Below are 18672 nucleotides of genomic sequence, written 5' to 3' on the forward strand. Positions count from 1 at the left end.
GATCATGAAATTTTAATCCCAAAAGAAATTAGATACTTGAATTTAACAAAGGAATTCGATGACACGATCGAACTATGTAAATCTATTTGACTGTGGAGAAAAATAGACAAAAGTGTGATCAAGAAATAATTTAAAAAATTGTAAGGATAAAAAAAAATTTAGAAATGAACAGGAAGCGTATTTCGTATCTCGTGGAATGAATATAATATAGAAAACAACAAAAGAAAAAAAGAAAAGACAAAAATTTAGAGACGTAATAATAGAGAAACAATCGCTATTGAAAGTTGCGCATATAGAGATTTTTTAAATCAAAAGACGATTTTCTTGAAAGTTAAGGCTACAGGAATGATCTTTCTTTTGTCGTGTTGAATAATATATAATTATAAGTATGAAAAAGTATGTGGCGTACTTTCGCGTACGTAACCGAGGAAAGAGCGCCATACACATCGATGTTACCTGCGATGGAGCGGAGCAGATATATCGAAGAAAAGGAAGATTAAAGAAAAAAGACGCAGAAAGAAATGACAATAAACGATAAATGATAGACGATAAATAATAGACGATAAATGAAAAACGATAGAGAAGTAAGAAGTAGTAGTTTAAGCAGAAAATCGGTTAGTATTTTATCACAATGTTAACATATTGCATACAAGTAGTCTTAAAGTTTCTTCAACTCAATCGATGATATAACGAAGTTAAAAATAAATTTCTTGTTACATTCCTGATAACGAATTCTCGTATATTCCCCTAACAAATGATAGCGAAAAGAATTCATCGGTGATTATAATTAGCGTAAAAATCAATCGGTTATTATAGCCATACATCGGTAACTTTTCATCATTCCTTATAATGTTGCAAAGTATTTTATTATTTGAAAAGTCGTGTTTTAATTTGTAAGGAAAATATCATTTAAAACAATTATATTTACAGTCTTTTTATGAGAATTATAATATGAATTATAATACATAAAATAATTGCAAAATGAGCGTGCAGAAAACAAATGAAATTAAATTTAAAGTACATTTTGATTGATAATTTATTCGATGCACTAAAATAATAATACTATAGACGAAAACAAGCTTACAAGTGATAATTTCGACATTTTTTAATTGATTTTGAATTGTTATTAACATAAAACAGCACCAAAAAATATGTGGTTCAAGAAAGGACAGAGCTGCGCACATATATTAAAAATAAAAATAAGATTCTCACCTTTTCTGTAGTAGCTCGTGGATTTGGGCCTCTGGCACACCTTCGATAAACACTAACAGAACAGTATTAGTCGCGGGTAAAATAACTAATTTTACTAAAATATATTCACTCAAATTCGATTGTCTTCAAATTTATTCTTTCACGAACGACTACTTAAAAAAAAAAATTCACTGACTTTACAACAAAGCAGATTACACTAATAACGAAACACAGAAGCGAAAGATCCAAGAAGACAAACGAAAATGTCTCGCTTCGCTCCCTGATCCCTTTATAAGCCTATTCCTGTCCCCACTTCCTTGACTAGTCACTTTCTTTCCACAACGAATCAGTTTTCAGGATATACGAACTTATTTGCTGTGAATAGTGTTGTATGTGTGAGAAAAGGTTGCTAGGAGACTAAATACGACTCTTTTGTTGCGTACGAGTGTTTCGTTTGTCAGGCGACGTTGCTTGAGATAATCGCCTGATGTTTGGTCGTACTGAAACCTTCCGAATATTCTCGATCCGGAAGTAAGGAAGAATCTGAGTTTTATATGATCGGAAATGGTCGGGAAACTTCGATTAAGAATGCGAGAAAATACAAAAGATGATAGAGGGAAAATGAGTAATATAAGCGACGAAAATTATGTATTGTTTTTACGATAAGTGTGTGCGTGTGTTTGTGATTTATATAGAAGAAATAAATACGATAATATCCTCCTTAACATTACCAAAAATTATGCCTAATTATTAATGCAATCTTAATATTGTTTTTTCTTTAATTACATAGCAATTTTTCTACGACTAGCAACTTACTTTAATGTGTACATTAACTAGGTAAAATGTTAAAACCTTGTTCCGCTCGTTAACGGAATTAATTAATTACTGTAGATTAACAAGGTAATGTGTACATTAACGATTTTCGAGCTTTAACGGTAACATATACATTGTTAAAAGAGATTCAATCTTAGCGGGTTGGATTTCTTAATATTGTTTAAACGCTTTTAAAAGAGTGATTTTGACGTGAAAAAAAAGAAGTCTCAGATAGCTAAAGAATTAAAAAATTTTGAATTGCAAAAATCACTCAATTAAAATTCAATTCAGACGATTTTAGAATTTTTGAAAGAGTTAAGTGCTTCTTCAATGACTGTTTCAAAACGCTTGCATGTAATGAGAAAATTCATACGGAAAAAAATGGCAACAACACGTACAACGCAGGAACTAAATTAACCACATAATAATTTGAAAGAAAATTAAAAAGAAAATATAAATATAAATGTTTATTTACATATTTTTTAACTTTCATTTAATGTCAGTAAAAAATTTGTTATAAAAGCGTAATTAAGATATAAATATTTATACTGTAAAAAAAATTAAAATAGAGACTCACTTCATTTAAACTAATATTTTTGACTGGTATATAATTTAATTAAAATTAAAATAAATAATAGTATTAAATACAAACTTTTAATATTTTTTTAAGTATCTATTCAATGTCAATTCAGATTTAACAACATATTGCTAAAAATTTACCTACAATTAACATATTATATTAAAAAAATAATATACAATAATAGAAACTAGCTTTACTTGAACCAGTAATTCGACTAACTTAGTTCGTATAATTGTAGTGTTAATGCTGTAAGCACATCTCAAAAGTTATGGATAGTAAATTACTAACTGTGATTGTGAGCACTTGTTACACTACTCGCTATTTGATATACATATTTTAGATTACATTGTTAGGGGCTACGTCGTTTGTACCAGTAGCTGCACTGTTACTACGTGAGATAAAACCAATTGTGAGTTATAATTTAGGAGTTAAAGGACGTTAAACTCCGCGAATGTAGGAAGCGATCATAGCCTGCTATTAGCAAAAATAAGAATGAAGTTTAAACCCCAAAGAAATCTTGCACGAGCAACTCAAGAATTGAAAAAAACATCGAGTCACTATGGAACTTATCAACCAAACAACTATACGAGAACAGGTTGAAAGAAAAATCGAAAAAAAACCCATAAAAGAAGAAGATAAACTAAACATAGCCTGGAAGAAACTAAGAACCAACATTTTAGAAGCTGCATATGAAGCCCTGGGAACACGAACTGTAAAAAACCGGGCTAGAATGATCAAAACTCCTTGGTTCCGCCCAGAGATTAAGAAAATATGCAAAAAAAAGAAAAGGCATACCTTAACTATGGACATTAAGAACACCTGAGTCATACGAAACGTATAGACGAATCCGAATCAAACAGCGACATTAGTAAGGCAAACAAAGCAACATTATTGGGAGATTTTTTCGAAAAGAATGGAGAGTGACTTCTATGGACTCCAAAAACAAATCTGGCGATTTATTAGAAATCGAAGAAAGGAGGTCAATGAAATGATAGAAACAAACCAGATCACAAAAGAAAATTAGATTAACTATCTAACAGAGCTCTATAAATCAGAAGAACCTCAAACGGAACTAAATACGCCAGAAATAATAACCAAAAGCGACATACAAATTGAGCCCAGTGATGTAGAAACAGCTATTCAAAGACTAAAGAATAGGAAGAGCTCAGGGCAAGATGGCATCCAAAACGAGTTAATAAAATATGGTGGCCAACGTCTCACACAACAACTAACATTCCTAATCCAAAAAATACTATGCCAACACAAATACCTGACGAATGGCGCACTAGCACAACTATAGTTAGTTTAAAAAAGGAGACAAACAGCTGCCTACAAACTACAGGGGAATAAACCTTTTAAACACTTCATTAAAACTAACAACAAAGATTATAACGAATAAAATTAACAGCTTAACAAATCTAGAAGACGAACAGCAAGGATTCAGATCAGGCAGATCGTGCACAGCCGCGGTTTTCATCATAAGACAAATAACAGAAAAATCAATTGAATACAACAGGCCAGCATATATGTGTTTCATTGATTTGGAAAAGGCATTCGACCGAGTTCAGTTAAAGGATGTTATACACCTCCTTTATAACCGGCAAATTACGAACAATCTTATCAAGACCATAGAGGACATCTGTAGAAATAATAAGATCCAAGCAAAGATAAATGGCGCCTTGACTGAACTGATTGATGCAGGTCGTGGTATCCGACAAGGGGATTCCCTAAGTCCCCTGCTTTTTAACATCATTATGGACGAAATAATAAGAAACGTAAGACTGCTGAAAGGATATAAAATGGGCAGATAAGAAATAACCATCCTATGCTATGCTGATGACGCTGTATTAGTGGCCGAAAATAAGGATGATCTACAACGTCTACTACACCGATTTAACTGCATAGCCAAATCATTCAACATGAAAATATCGGCCCAGAAAACAAAATGCATGACAACATCAAAGACACCGTTAAGATGCAAACTGGAAATTGAAGGGAAGGTTATTCAGCAGGAAATGAGATGTAAGTACCTAGGAATAGAAATCTCATGATATGGTGATGTTGAAGCAGAGGTAAGAGAACAGACAATGAAGGCATCCAGAATAGCGGGTTGTTTGAATGACACAATATGGCGAAACAAAAACATTGACATAGAGACCAAAGCAAGAATTTACAAGGCAATGGTAAGACCTATTATGTCACATACCGCAGAAACTCGACCAGACACGGCGAAAACGAAACAGTTACTAGAGACAACCGAAATGAGAGTTCTTAGCAGAATAGTTGGAAAAACACTACTAGATCGAGAGAGAAGCGAAGATATAAGAAGAACATGCAAAGTGGAAAACATCAACGAGTGGATACTAAAAAGAAAAAAAGAATGGAACGAACACATCAATAGAATGGACAACAGAAGAATTGTCAGAATTGCACGGGATAAGTCACCGGCAGGCCGCAGAAGCACGGGGCGCCCACGAAAACGATGGTGCGACAATTTAGCAGTGCAATAGGCAGAAAAACGTCGTTACAGAACAGGCAACTTGCCTAAACTAAAGAAAGAAGAAGAAGAAGAAGAAAATTAATAATTTATATAAATTAGAACAAGAGAAAGGACAAAGTGTGCGGGAAAAATCGTAGCTCAAAAAATGATGAGAAAAGAGAATAATTAATTCCGAATTGATTGGACGTGTTAGGTTGTCAGATTGTTCACCACTAATATATTTAAATAAATTTTAAAACTATAATCAGCCCTTATATAATTTGCTTAATTCAACTGATTTATTTTAATTTCATACACGTTTGTAATATTACATAAATATCATCAAGCATCTCTCCGTTTAATTTATAATAAGCGTTCCGAACATATTCAATCAGTTCATTAATTGTATTAGGCGAAGTTGAATATTGCATAGGCTATATATAATTGAAGAATCCTAGATTTTGATCATATAATTCGTATTATATGTTGAAAAAGATATAACGGTAAAATTTACGCACTTAAAATCCTTTCTCTGCTTAGGGATATCAAAAAGTGAAAAATTAGAAATTTAGAGATTTAGATAACGCAGCGCTACAAGTGTTTCTTCAGCGAGTCAAAGCAACACTTTTAATTTTAGTCCAACTTTCAGACTGATCCTTGCGTTTTTTCTGGAGGGAATTTTTTTTTTATAGTCCAGTCAACGCGGGCCGTTTCCTTCATATCTCAAGAAAGAAAGTGCAAACTTGACATAAGGGTAAATAGACGACGCTGAATCGAATGGTGCTAATTTATTTTAGGTGGAAAGTGCCGTTTTTGAGTAAAAAGGTAAAAAAGGGTCAAAATAACTTTATCTTAGAATCTAGGCATTTAATCGAAAAAAGTTTCAAATAAAAGTTGTAGAGAATTAAAATATACATAAAAAATGTTCAATGAGTTATCTTCGTATTTCAAAAATAAGCGAATAAAATTGGATTGAAGATGGGAAAATAATTGTAAGAGTGGGGAAGCAAGTCCCGCCTCTCAGTCGGCTTTTACACGCGAGCGGGCTAGTATGCGTACGAGCGTCCGTGTGCACTAATACACAAACGAAGGATCTTCGGCAATCTTCGGGACTCTCGGTCTTGAATGAAAGTGCGAGTGAGAGAACAAAACAATATTTCTCTCTTTTTATTTATCATGCGATAACGAGTATTATTGTCCTTGGCCATCGATTGTTGAGCGTTCTGATATTTCTCTTTTTATATTTTTTCTTTCGGTAGCAAGAATTTTACGTCTTGGCCATCGAGCGTCGAGCGTTTTGTATACGAGTGCGATTGAGAAAGAAAACCGATATTTCTCTCTTTCTATTTTTTCATTTGGTAGCCAGAATTTTACGTCTTGGCCTTCGAGCGTCGAGCGTTTTGTATATCTATATATATCAGCGTATAAGCGCGGCATTTTTAAATCGAATCTTCATGCTTATGGCACGCCGTTTCTTTATTTATTGTCGAAAATAATGAACCTTGAGTAAAAAAAAATAATTCATTTTAACAGAAACTATTATTATTTAGTTGAGAGTAAAAATAATGAATTAATTTTGTGTCTCGCCATAAAATTAATTAGAATAATTAATTGATATAAATTCTTTGCCTCACAAAAATTTATTTGTATATTTTCGTATATTATAATGAAGGTAATTATAAAAAATATTAATAATTTTAAACCTCGAGAGGCTCGTCAATATTATTTTTTGTCATATTTTATGCATCCTCGTCTTTGTCTTCCTCTATAATTTCTGAGGAATTGTCTTCTTTATTTTTATAAATATTTGAGCACATTTGCCCATTGCAATTCTTGCACATTTCAGAGCAAGGCACCCCAGTTTTTCGGCAGCTGCACCTTAAGGTTCTACAGTTTCCTAAACATGCACATTGTACCTAAACATAGACATGTAGGAAACATGTAAGGAAAAAGATTAAGAATTTGCGTGCGCAGAGAATGTATATGATTTTTTGTATAGTTCGTTCAAAATTCGCGAAACATTAGTCGAACGGTATAGATTTTAAAAATTCGTGAATTTTTTGAAAAATCATTGAGTCTAATTTTTGGTTCTTTATCGAATCAAGTATAACAAAGATAATGTTGGTATTCAATTTATAAGAGAAACGCTATATGGTTCACATTTAACAAAATTATAGGATTTTTTATTTCAAGAATTAACTTATTCGACTTGTTTCACCATTAAATTATTTAATCTATTCAAATTTTTTTTTGAGAACCTACCATTTTTAACAAATCGTCAGGCGCTGAATCTTTACTATTCATGACGGGAGTTCACATTACGTTACTCGGTTTGCAAAAGTCTAGTGCTGTGTAAGTTTTGTATGCTGTTTCTACACACTTCGAATGTGTTTTTTGAATAATATATATATCTGAAGGGAATATATTCTCTTTAAACTTCGCGCGCAAAGTATGATCTACGCGCCTCTATGACGGTATATAAGGCAATGAAAAGTGATAACGTATTTAGTTTCTAAAAGTTCGTTAAAGAGAATTTAATAATTTAATACAGAGAAGAAAAGTTTGTATAAGAGAAATTATATTAATCATATTATAATAATATATAAATATTATATATCAATAGAATTATATTATATTATATTACATAGTGAATAATATTATATATATTAAGGTAAGTTTAATTTTCACAAATTTTTTTAATATACAATTATAATAGTACTGTTAATAATAATACTGTTATAAAAAGGATACAGGACACAAAGGGAATAGAAATACTCTTTGTGTAGCGGTACATTCTTTATTTCCAACGAACTTTTCGAATCACACTTTTCGAACTTCCTTTGTGTCTCTATTTACCTGTAATGCCCTAACGTCTCTTTGTTTCTTCTTTGAAAAATTAACCGCTTTTCCCTCTCCTTATCTACGTTTGTTTAGACTCACACGACATTGTTCGAGACGTCGCGTGCTTTAAATTCATAACAACAACTTTCTCATATAGTCCTACACTAAGCACAGTTTGTGGTCTTTTAGCATTCGAACAGTAAACATTAAACATTAAAATATTCTCTTTCGAACATTTATACAGCCCAAATCAAGTATTAAAATAATTGTATCATAGTCGTCAAGACTTAAATAATAAAATAAATTGTTGACTAGTGAACTATTCATGGATGCGGACAAGGTATGCAACATATGCGATGAAGCACTGGAGTGTGCAACGTCGAAAGTCGACACCGTTGGAGAAAAGGGTCTGAGGTCATTAATTGAGAAAAGTAAAGAACTTGGCGATGGAAAATGTGAGGTTTTTAGCAGTCGTACCCCGCTTGTCGTGCATAACTCGTGCCGCAAACGGTACTTAAAGGCGACAATCAAAAGTGTGGTCGCAAGAGTAGCAAAATTGAAAGCTTCATCAACATCTTCTGCGGAAACACCTAGTATGTCAGCGAGTCTTTCTGAATCGGCTCCCACGGAAAATGAATTCAATTTCCGTGACTTGTGCTTAATATGCGCACGTCCATGGAAAGCAAAGGGCAAACAAGGCTCCGTGATACAGAACGACTTTATGAAGGAAAAGATTCTCAATATAGCTGAACAGCGAGACGATGACATGAGCATTGATGTGCAACATCGATTGAAAGATGTCGATTCTGTAGTTGCTGTAGGCGCACGATATCACTTAAAATGTTACTTGCTGTTTACGAAAATACCAACCGACACGCCGAAATGTAATTTAAGATTTGAGAAAATAGAGTCTGATTTTCAATACATTGCGGAATACATACAAAATTCGCAAAAAAGAAAATTCACAGCGAATAAATTACTCAATCTTCAGGGCAGCATATGTATTCCAAGAGATGTTTTATATCGAAAATTGGCGGAATTTTTCGGAGAAGATATCTACATCGATCGGCTCAAAGGCCGTGAAACAATGATATTTTATAAATGCTTCAGTGCAGCCAAGTTTTGTGAAGACTGGTATCGTAATCCGCATTCCCTCACTTTCAAACAGCGAGAAGCAATTGTAAGCATGGCAGCACAGATCGTCCGAGAAGATGTCGAGAATTACGATTACGAGACCAATTCTTATCAGCCAGCTGGAAAATTTCTCAATTCAGTTCAACGAGACATTCCTCCACTTCTTCGTATACTTATTGATCGACTTGTTATATCGAATTCACAGAAAAATGTCGACGACGATGAAGACCGACATTTCGTGCAACGAAGTGCAATAGTCCATTCTATTATAGCTCTCATACGACGTTCCGACTTCATATCGCATCTACAACTGGCACTCGGAATTTACATTCATCGCAAATGCGGATCAAAGTTGATTATCGACATCCTTAATAAATTAGGCTACTGCGTGTCATATTATCAACTGCAACAATACGAGGCATCGATCATCATGGATCCACCAAAATTCCAACTTGAGGACGATGTTTGTGTGCAGCATGTCTTTGATAATACCGATCACAATGTAGTAACTTTAGATGGTCATCATACTTTCCACAGCTTAGGTGGAATAGCTGTCTACACGCCGGAGGAGAAAATAAGCTATGAAGGTCGGACGAAAAAATTGACAAGAGCCACAAATATATCAGCAGCAACGATAGCTTCAAAGACCATAGTGAGAACCATACCATGGACAGGACATTCAAACGGATTGGAAAATATCCAATACGCTGACACAAAGAAACTCTTTTCCATAGATTCGCCCGTATTGCCAGCCGCATACTCGACATATCTATGGGCAAAGCACTGCAACATAGAAAATATACCGAGTTGGAGAGGTTATATGGAGGTTTTAACGACTGATAACACTTATGATGTTTCCAAAGTTGTTTGTCTGCCTTTCATCAATCAGCCTCCTTCCAATATGAGCACTATCAACACAGCTTTACGCACCGCTCTAGTTGAGGCTCGTAAAATTAATCAGAAAACGTGTTTTGTTACATTCGACCAACCATTGTACTATAAAGCTCGTGCGATTGTTGCTGCATCACAGGATACACTGAAAGACGTTGTGGTTCGCTTAGGTGGGTTCAACTTGCTCATGTCCTACTTGGGCTCAATCGGTCACATTATGAATGGCAGCGGACTTGAAGACATCTGGGCAGTAACATACGCTCCAGCATCAGTGAAAAAGATGTTGACGGGGCATGCTTATGCTCGTGCGATGCGTGCTCATATCTTGACATTTACCGCTTTGGGAGTAATGATGATCCGAGAAATCGAAGGTGAAATACGTAAACAATACGATACAGACATTAAAGCTTTCTTCCAATGTTGGGGTACAGAACCTCCGACTATCAACATTCCAACAAACCTCGAATCCACATAACTAACTCCTATATTCTGTCTCTCTCTCCACGTCGTCACGCTAAATACACTGAATCAACTACTTATAATCGCAAACGTACCGCATTAGAAGAGGTGATAGAACTTTGAGACAATAGATATAAACGGAATCTTTCTTAATAGTACATTACTAGTCGGGTACACGATACAGGATACATTGGTAGAGCATTTATTACGACCTCATAACGGACGGATTCATACATTGAACTCAACTTGGTCACATTCGGTATAGTATCAGTATCTTTTATCACCATCCGGAACTTAAAACAGCTCGCGAAAGACGAAAGCGCCAATCACCCGTTCAGAGCCGAAATTCTAACTAGAGATTTGTATAAATAACTTTATCACGAACATCTAACCTATTCAATCGTGCCGATATATTTTCGCGAAAGAGTTACGAAACATCATATTCTATCGGAAATCGCGAGGTAGAGTCGGAGAGCGTATTTCTGCAGCTATTAACTATACGCGACTATTGAAAACTATAACACGGTGCAGAGGATGGATTGACCCTTTGAGTACAGAAGACTTTCTCGCGCAGTATGGATCTTGTCTGCGGTGAATAACACATTATAATATAGAATACCATCTAGTTAATATTTCTTTGTCTATTCTACATTGAATGAAACATTTTTTATTTTCAATATATACTTTTAGGAAATTAATATTTAACACATTGATATTTAAGAAAACAATAGTAAAACTAATAACTCATTTGCGTACGATAAATCTCAAACAAATATTAACACACAATCCGATATCATATTTTTTACGTTCATATGGTGCATCATTCCTTCTTTGCCGTCTTCTACAGACAACACAATAGAAATAATTGTCGAAGATATACGTTCGACTATAGCACTCAAAGGGTTAAGACGCATTTGTATCGAAGAGAAAGTTTGACCGTGGAAATAATAGACACGGAACGACGTGTATTAAAATTAGTCCAAGAAGAACAACTTCGCGCCGAAAGGGAAAGATTAATCGATTCGGGGGGAGCAGTTATCGATGAAGTAGACTTGATTCGAGTTGGGGACCGATTAAGAAACGCGAAATTAACTTTCCAGAAGAAATGTCTGACATATTTACCATTTCGCAACCTCATCACCAATCTCATCATTCAAAATACCCACACAGATATTCGGATCACTATTTATACCATATGATAACGATATCAATTTCGTTGGAACAAGCTATATAATAAAGGATTTGTAGACTTTGATCAACTCTGTTGAATGCAAACGAAAATATACAACTTCATAATAGGTAGGAGATATACCTGACATATCAATCTTCCGTTTTCCTCCCAGCTAGGATGGTTGCGGGAACCATCGTTCATATATCAAACTCCATCCCAAATAAGTCGCATAAGAACTTTGTTCACTCATAAAGAATTAATTACACGAACGATTGAAATCAAGACAATATCAAACTTACAACCTCCACGATTCCATAACACAAACTCCAACTTATTTTTTAGTGGCAAACCATTTTCGATGATACTTAAAGTGAGACGACAGTGGGAATGTATCCTGGATACACACCCTACCACCGATAAGGAAGTTCGAATCGAAACGGTAAAAGCCGTCCGAGAAAAATAATCAAGCGCAGCGACTGTTTATACTTTATCCAATAATTTTAAATGTACTACATTATATATGCTAACTGCGAAACATCGACACGTCAGATAAACTCATACCTATCATTCTTGTACGTACAAGACGAATAAATCGCCTGGCCAGCGATATGCAATTATATCAAACAATCTACGACCAAACTTTGTAAACTTTAGCGTAAGACATCACGATACACTTACCCCGAAAGAGAATGTTATTGATCGGTACCCTCTCAACGGGGGGAGTATGTACGATCGGAATTAATCGTAACCAAAATCGATATTCATAATACGCGCCCTAGTCGATAGAGAGTTACTAGACACTAGCGTCCATATCCCCACCACTCGACCCTCGAGTGCGTGCACACTGCAGGGCCCATTACCAAAGACATTCGGGCTATTCCATCGCTGGACGCCTACGAGGATAATTGGAGATAACGAGCGAGAGCATTATTAGAAGGGCAAAGAATTCACATACTAGACAGAGGCGTAATTAACGGTGAGAGATATTATTTCTATTTCTTTCAACTGGATTGCCCATCCGGGTTAATCGTGACGAGAATTAGTCCATTGTATTTGATACCAACCAGGGTTTTTATGCCGCAAGGCTTTTCCCTGACGAGCCAATAAAGCATTGCACTTATTGGCTCAATCAAGTGTTTTATTTATTTTAATTCACCTTTTCACCCTCCTCATAATTAGCTTAATCCAATCGCCAGAGGACTCCATGTTAGAGGAACTTGACATAAACAAATTGAGTTGTCTCGATTTTTAAGAAATTTTTAATTTTTTTTTTAATTTATGATTTTTGAAGTTATACTTTTTTTAATTTTGATTTCTTAATATTAAATCGTCTTTCATAGATATTTCGTGTACAAAATAGTTTCGTTGTCTCACGTTTGCCAGGCGTCCCGCGACGGCCTTAGCGTTTTTTTATTTTTCATACATAAACTATTTTCTTAAATAATTTTAGATAAGTATGCGGTTCTACACTTTTTATTCCATATACAAAAACTGTAAAACATCCAAGAAAAAGACTCCACTACAGCATCGGATTTATGCATATAAATTTCATTTTCAATGGTTCACGATATAAAGATTTCTTTCAACTAATGTTTCCTCCGTAAAGAGTCTATGTGAATTATTATGCGAATAAAAAATGTAGCTGCAGTTACAAGGAATAATCAATATCAGAATCTGTTAAAAAAGGTAAACATTATATAATTCTCCTAAAAAATAATTATTTATAGCATTATTAAATTTATTCTTTCTTCATATGTTTTCAATTATTTTACTGGAAGAGAAAGCGTATAACTTTCAACAACAATGAGAAGAAGCTAACAACACTGCAATCATGATAGATTTTGGAAGATACCGCCTTCTTTTTACGTATAATGGGAGAAAATCAAATCTATTAATATTCTATCAAAGGAAGTGAAGAAAGAACGCATCTTAGTTATTATAAATTTGAAAAACTAATAGCAAATACAATATATTAAGAAAATCTATACTTGTGCGTAATGTTTCTCCAAGCGTCATACCAGGTATTGAAAGAGATATTATTGCTTATTAACTTGCAAGAAAATATTGTAGACTTGCATCAACTAATGTCTTCTTCATAGAGATTCCATTTAAATTTTTATGCCAATAAAATGCAGCTGCAGTTACAAGAAACAAGCAAGACATGTGTCTGTTAAAAGGTAAAAATAAAATTTTGCTTCTGAAAAAAACAAATATTATAATTTTCTTGAAAAATATTTATTTATAGCAATAATAAACTTATTCTTTCTTCATAGGTTTTCAATTATTTTACTGGAAAAGAGAGCATATAACTTTCCACAACGATAAGAAAAAGCTGACAACACTGCAATCATGAAAGATTTTGGAAGACACCGTCTTCTTTTTACCACACTGCAAAGAAACCATGTGCATTTATTTTCTATTGAAAAATTGAAGAAGGAATGCATCCTAGTTATTACAAATTTAAAATATAAATAGGAAATATATTATATTGGAAGATTCTTTAATTCGCAGAGGTTTCATGTGAATTATTGTATAGAATGCATCTACAGCGACAAAAAATAATTTTAACAAGAATCTATTAATAGGTAAAAATAGAAATATTGTTTAAGAAAAGAGAGAGAGAAACAAATATTATAATAATGTTAAAAATTATTTATTTAAAACATTGTAAAATTTATTTTTATTGCATTAACTTTCATTCTTTTTACAGGAAGAGATTGCGTAATCTTTATTTTATTATCGACAAGTCGCGATACCACATCTCTGCGGATCCAGCTGATACCAACGGAGAATGTTGTTATGCGTATAGGCTGTGAAAAAAAATAATTGCACAAGCATACCAATCGACTGCGAATGAATTTTATGTACTCCATCAACTTTAAATTTACTAATGACTTCTGCACTATCGCCTCAGCCTGTGATTATTGATACAAAAATTGTTATGAATTTAGCGGATAGCAATTATCATCAATTTGATACTTTCTATTATCAAAGTCAGTGGGTTCACTCCGATGAACTGCTGATTGATTCAATTATACAAAAATCTCAAATTTTAATGTTGAGAAAAACTTAGTTATATGATTATGAGTCCTTTAGTATACCAAATTGCAATTGTTTAATTCAATACAAACGATTAAATGTTTGAGCTGGAGGTATTGCTATCTATCACAATGCGAATGATATAACTAACATTGTGACCACTACCATTGACATGACTGTGAGGGTTCTGTACATTTAAACCAACGTCGTTTCAACCGCGACTGTTAAACCGCGACATTTCAACTGACGACTTTTCAACCGAGTGATAGTTCAACTGACGACCTTTTAACTGCGACTATTCAGCCTTATGACAATTAGGTTGGGATTGAGAATAACTACTTCTTTGGCAGTCGAACACGATAAAAATTGAACAATTACTGACATTTTATTTTAATCTCGGTATTATCAATAATAACTGAAAAATTAATGGATAAAAAAATTATAATGACAATACAGCAGCAATATCATGAAGAAACTGTAACTTTTTAGCTAGATCATAATCAGTTACAATATTTTTAAGCCGTAAATCAACGTCCACGTAAATCCTCTTCTTTTTAGCAGCAACCGTCATCCTAGTATTCATTTGCACTAATAAACATTCAGTAATGGACTGCTCACACTTCAGGACACTAATATACTTGGACAATGATGCATGATTAACACGAACTTTACCGTTAAATGAGTTGTGCCAACCCTCGAGTGAATTGTTTGTCCTCATTAGATCTTGAAGTACAACATCATGACAATTCCATAGCCTAAACGAAAAATATTTTAATCGTCGCTTACCGCTATGTGAAGGAACACCAATCCACGTAACTAAAGTAACTAACTAAAGGCTTCAAAACCACTTCATTTTCTTAAAATATTTACACCGGACCAGTTCATCAAACGAAGCACATACATCATGTTTAGGCACAAAAGCAATAGCCATTAACATCTGCACATTCAGAGCAAACCTAACATCGTTATTGTACTGTTTTTACAACCATAAACTTTGCACTTGACGGCAAACTCACTGCGAAAAATGGAAAAAATATCCGGATACATCAACACCGAGGAAACAGTCCAAATGCATTAATAAATGCAGACTAAAAATCAACCATCATTCGTTTTACATTACCACTTGGTAAATGATCCTTCAACACAAATAAAACTTTAAAATACGTGTCTTCATTTTTATTTGGCATCAACACATATACTAAAGAGAGAGATTTACTATTTACAAAGCCACGAGCTGTGTATAACTGCTTGAAGATTGACGGAACCGAAGAAAAAGTTCCATCGCAAGCTCATTCCTGAGACTCAGCCAAAGCATTTTAATTCTCTTGAGTTGCGAAAATTATAAAACGATTTGTTATTTATTCGTTTTGTATGGGTTTAACCGGGTCAAGCTGCACTGTCGATTCATCTTGCACATCAAGTTCATTAGCAATTCAAAAAGCGTACGAAGCTATAAAAGCTGGAGATTGCGAATACGCGATTGTTAGTGGTTGTATATTAAGCTTACTTCCCCAAACATCTCACCAACTGTACGAATTAGGTAAAATAAGAGTATATTAGATATAATTTATTCCAGTTCTTGCATGTAAAGACAAAAAGGCAATTTTCTTATATTTTTTTTTCTATGATAATTACAAATCTTAGAACAGCAAGTTAAATTTTCGTAATTTATGAATAATTTTTTTGTTCTATGCATTTCTTTATTTAGGTTTGTTGTCAACAGACGGGGTAAATAGATCTTTTGATAAGAAAGCGTCTGGATTCTCGAGAAGCGACTCGGTAGGAACCATTTTCCTTCAAAGAGCCGAAAATGCAAAGCGGGTTTATGCCGAGGTCGTTAATCTTTCTGTTAAGTACACTGAAGCAATTCCAAGAAACACGTGTCTATTTCCCACAGCCGAATCTCAGGCTAAATAATGAAACAGACATTGAAACACTGCGGCCTAAAACCAAGCGACGTAACATATATCGAGGCCGATGGTACAGGAATAAAATCAATGGATCTCGAAGAATTAAAGGCAATAGATCTTGTTTATGGTCAAGATCGAAGTCTTTCTAATCCTCTTTTAATAGGATCTGTTAAGTCGAACATTGGTAACACATATAATAATGCAATAAATTCGATAATCAAGGTAAATTTTTTGAAAAGACAAAATTAAATATAAAACAAAACAAATTTGGTTTAATTTTCTACATTTGTTTATTTTTTATTTCTAGGTACTAATTGCTATGGAGACCGGAGTTATACCACCGAATCTTCATTATTCCGAGCCTCCAGAAGGAGCCCAATGTCTTTGGGATGGACGCGTAAAAGTAATTACCGAACCAACACCTTGGACGGATTGTTGCGCTGCTGTTAACACAGCTGCTTTAAACGGTTCCTTCTCTCACATTATCCTAAAACGTCATTCAAAAAAGAAGCAAAGGAGAAAACTTTCACCATATAATGCCACGACTTTTTGTAGCTTCTTGTCGAACTCAGGAAATGATATCGTCGATCTTTAATATTGTAAGATATTTATTTTACGACCGAAGTGATTAGGCAAAATGATCGTGATTTATATTCTATTTGTTTTAGTTAAATTCGAGCAGAGGAGATGATGAACTGGCTCAATTAATTACTGATATTACTGAGAAACCATTTCCTAATTCTCTGTATTCTGGGTATACAGTAATTCCAGATTTTGAAGCAGCTGATTCAGAGCAATCGATAGAGATTGTTCAAGCTAATTTTTCAGCTCAATCTCGAGAGATCTGGTTCGTTTTTTCGGGATGGGATCACAATGGACTGGAATGGGTACTACAAATTTTATATTTAAATAATTAAAAAAATGTTACATCTCTCTCTCTCTCTCTCTCCTCATATATAATAAATGTAAAATTCTCTTTTAGGTGAATCACTAATGAAAATACCAATCTTTGCCGAAGCAATAAAAAAATGTGATGTAGTTTTAAGACCGCGAGGTTACGATATTGTGCATATTATATGCGATCAAAATCCAACAATATACGATAATATTATAAACTGCTTTCTGGGAATAGCAGCAATAAAGTAATAATATATCTGATGTTTCCCCTTCAGCGCAGTGTTTATTTTTTTTAAATGAATAATTTCGAATAATTGTTACATAGATCGGTCTGGTGGATACTCTATATGCTGTTGGCGTGAAACCGAATTACATGATCGGGCATTCTGTTGGTGAGCTGGGTTCTCTTACGCAGATGGTTGCTTTACTGCTGAGGAAATGATTTTAAGCGCTTTTCTCGTGGTTTGGCTTCAGTGGAAAGTGATTTGATACATGGAACGATGGCCGCAGTAGGTCTGGGTTACAAACAGTTGCGACATTTTGTCCTGAAGACATTGATGTTGCTTGTCATAATGGACCCGATAGTTCTACCATAAGTGGATCTACCGAGTCCATAAAAGCTTTTGTAAAAGAATTACAGGTAATGCTTAGAAGAGATTTTTTCATAGACATTTAAAATATTAAAATTTTGAAACTGTAATTATATTTTCTTTAGAGTAATGGAATATTTGCTAAAACCGTGCCGACTGGTAATATTGCTTTTCATAGTCGGTACATTTCTCCAGCTGGTCCAAAGTTGTTAGAATACTTAAAAAAAGTAATCTCTCAACCAAAAACTCGCAGTAAACGTTGGATATGCACGTCTATTCCAAAAAATGAGTGGCATTTAATGAAAGCTCACTTTTCCTCACCGGAATATCATACGAATAATCTGCTTTCTCCTGTCTTATTCGAAGAAGTATTAACAATGTTACCACAAAACGCTATAACGATTGAAATTTTCCCCATGGACTTCTACAGGCTTCTTCCTTAGAAAATATTTCTTAATAGAATTTTTTTAAATTAAATAACCTAAATACTTTTAATTTATTGGGCAATTCAAAAAAATCATTGGACAGTGGTTGCATTAATTATCATTACCAAAAGAGGTCATAAGGACAATGCAACTTTATTTTATCCACATTAGGAAAGCTTTATAATCTTGGATTTCCAATTACGCCAGGGAAGCTCTATCAGAGAGTTCCTTATCCTGTTTCTAGAGAGATCC

General features: G+C 34.0%; 2 protein-coding genes and 3 long non-coding RNA genes across 5 annotated transcripts; 3 read left to right on the forward strand and 2 right to left on the reverse strand.

Moving 5' to 3' along the window:
- Nucleotides 1-6857: 6857 nt before the first annotated feature.
- On the reverse strand, nt 6858-7387 carry LOC122520355. Its single transcript, XR_006304511.1, has 2 exons — nt 7326-7387; nt 6858-6979 (listed from the first exon to the last, which is right to left on the reverse strand). It is a non-coding gene; the product is annotated as an uncharacterized LOC122520355 (long non-coding RNA).
- A 6709-nt stretch (nt 7388-14096) lies between these two features.
- Nucleotides 14097-14402, forward strand: LOC122520353. The gene is made up of 2 exons (XR_006304509.1): nt 14097-14144; nt 14270-14402. It is a non-coding gene; the product is annotated as an uncharacterized LOC122520353 (long non-coding RNA).
- Nucleotides 14403-15037: 635 nt separating this feature from the next.
- On the reverse strand, nt 15038-15504 carry LOC122520343. Its single transcript, XM_043640441.1, has 2 exons — nt 15500-15504; nt 15038-15353 (listed from the first exon to the last, which is right to left on the reverse strand). Exons 1-2 carry the CDS (start codon nt 15502-15504, stop codon nt 15038-15040), a joined length of 321 nt encoding a protein of 106 aa, XP_043496376.1.
- A 450-nt stretch (nt 15505-15954) lies between these two features.
- LOC122520344 (fatty acid synthase-like) lies at nt 15955-16515 on the forward strand. The gene is made up of 2 exons (XM_043640442.1): nt 15955-16138; nt 16307-16515. The coding sequence occupies exons 1-2, from the start codon at nt 15970-15972 to the stop codon at nt 16513-16515; spliced, it is 378 nt and encodes a 125-aa protein (XP_043496377.1). The 5' UTR covers nt 15955-15969.
- A 530-nt stretch (nt 16516-17045) lies between these two features.
- On the forward strand, nt 17046-17441 carry LOC122520354. Its single transcript, XR_006304510.1, has 2 exons — nt 17046-17107; nt 17177-17441. It is a non-coding gene; the product is annotated as an uncharacterized LOC122520354 (long non-coding RNA).
- The last annotated feature ends 1231 nt before the right edge of the window (nt 17442-18672 follow it).

Source organism: Polistes fuscatus, unplaced genomic scaffold, assembly GCF_010416935.1.
Source record: "Polistes fuscatus isolate 324 unplaced genomic scaffold, CU_Pfus_HIC Scaffold30, whole genome shotgun sequence".
Lineage (NCBI taxonomy): Eukaryota > Metazoa > Arthropoda > Insecta > Hymenoptera > Vespidae > Polistes > Polistes fuscatus.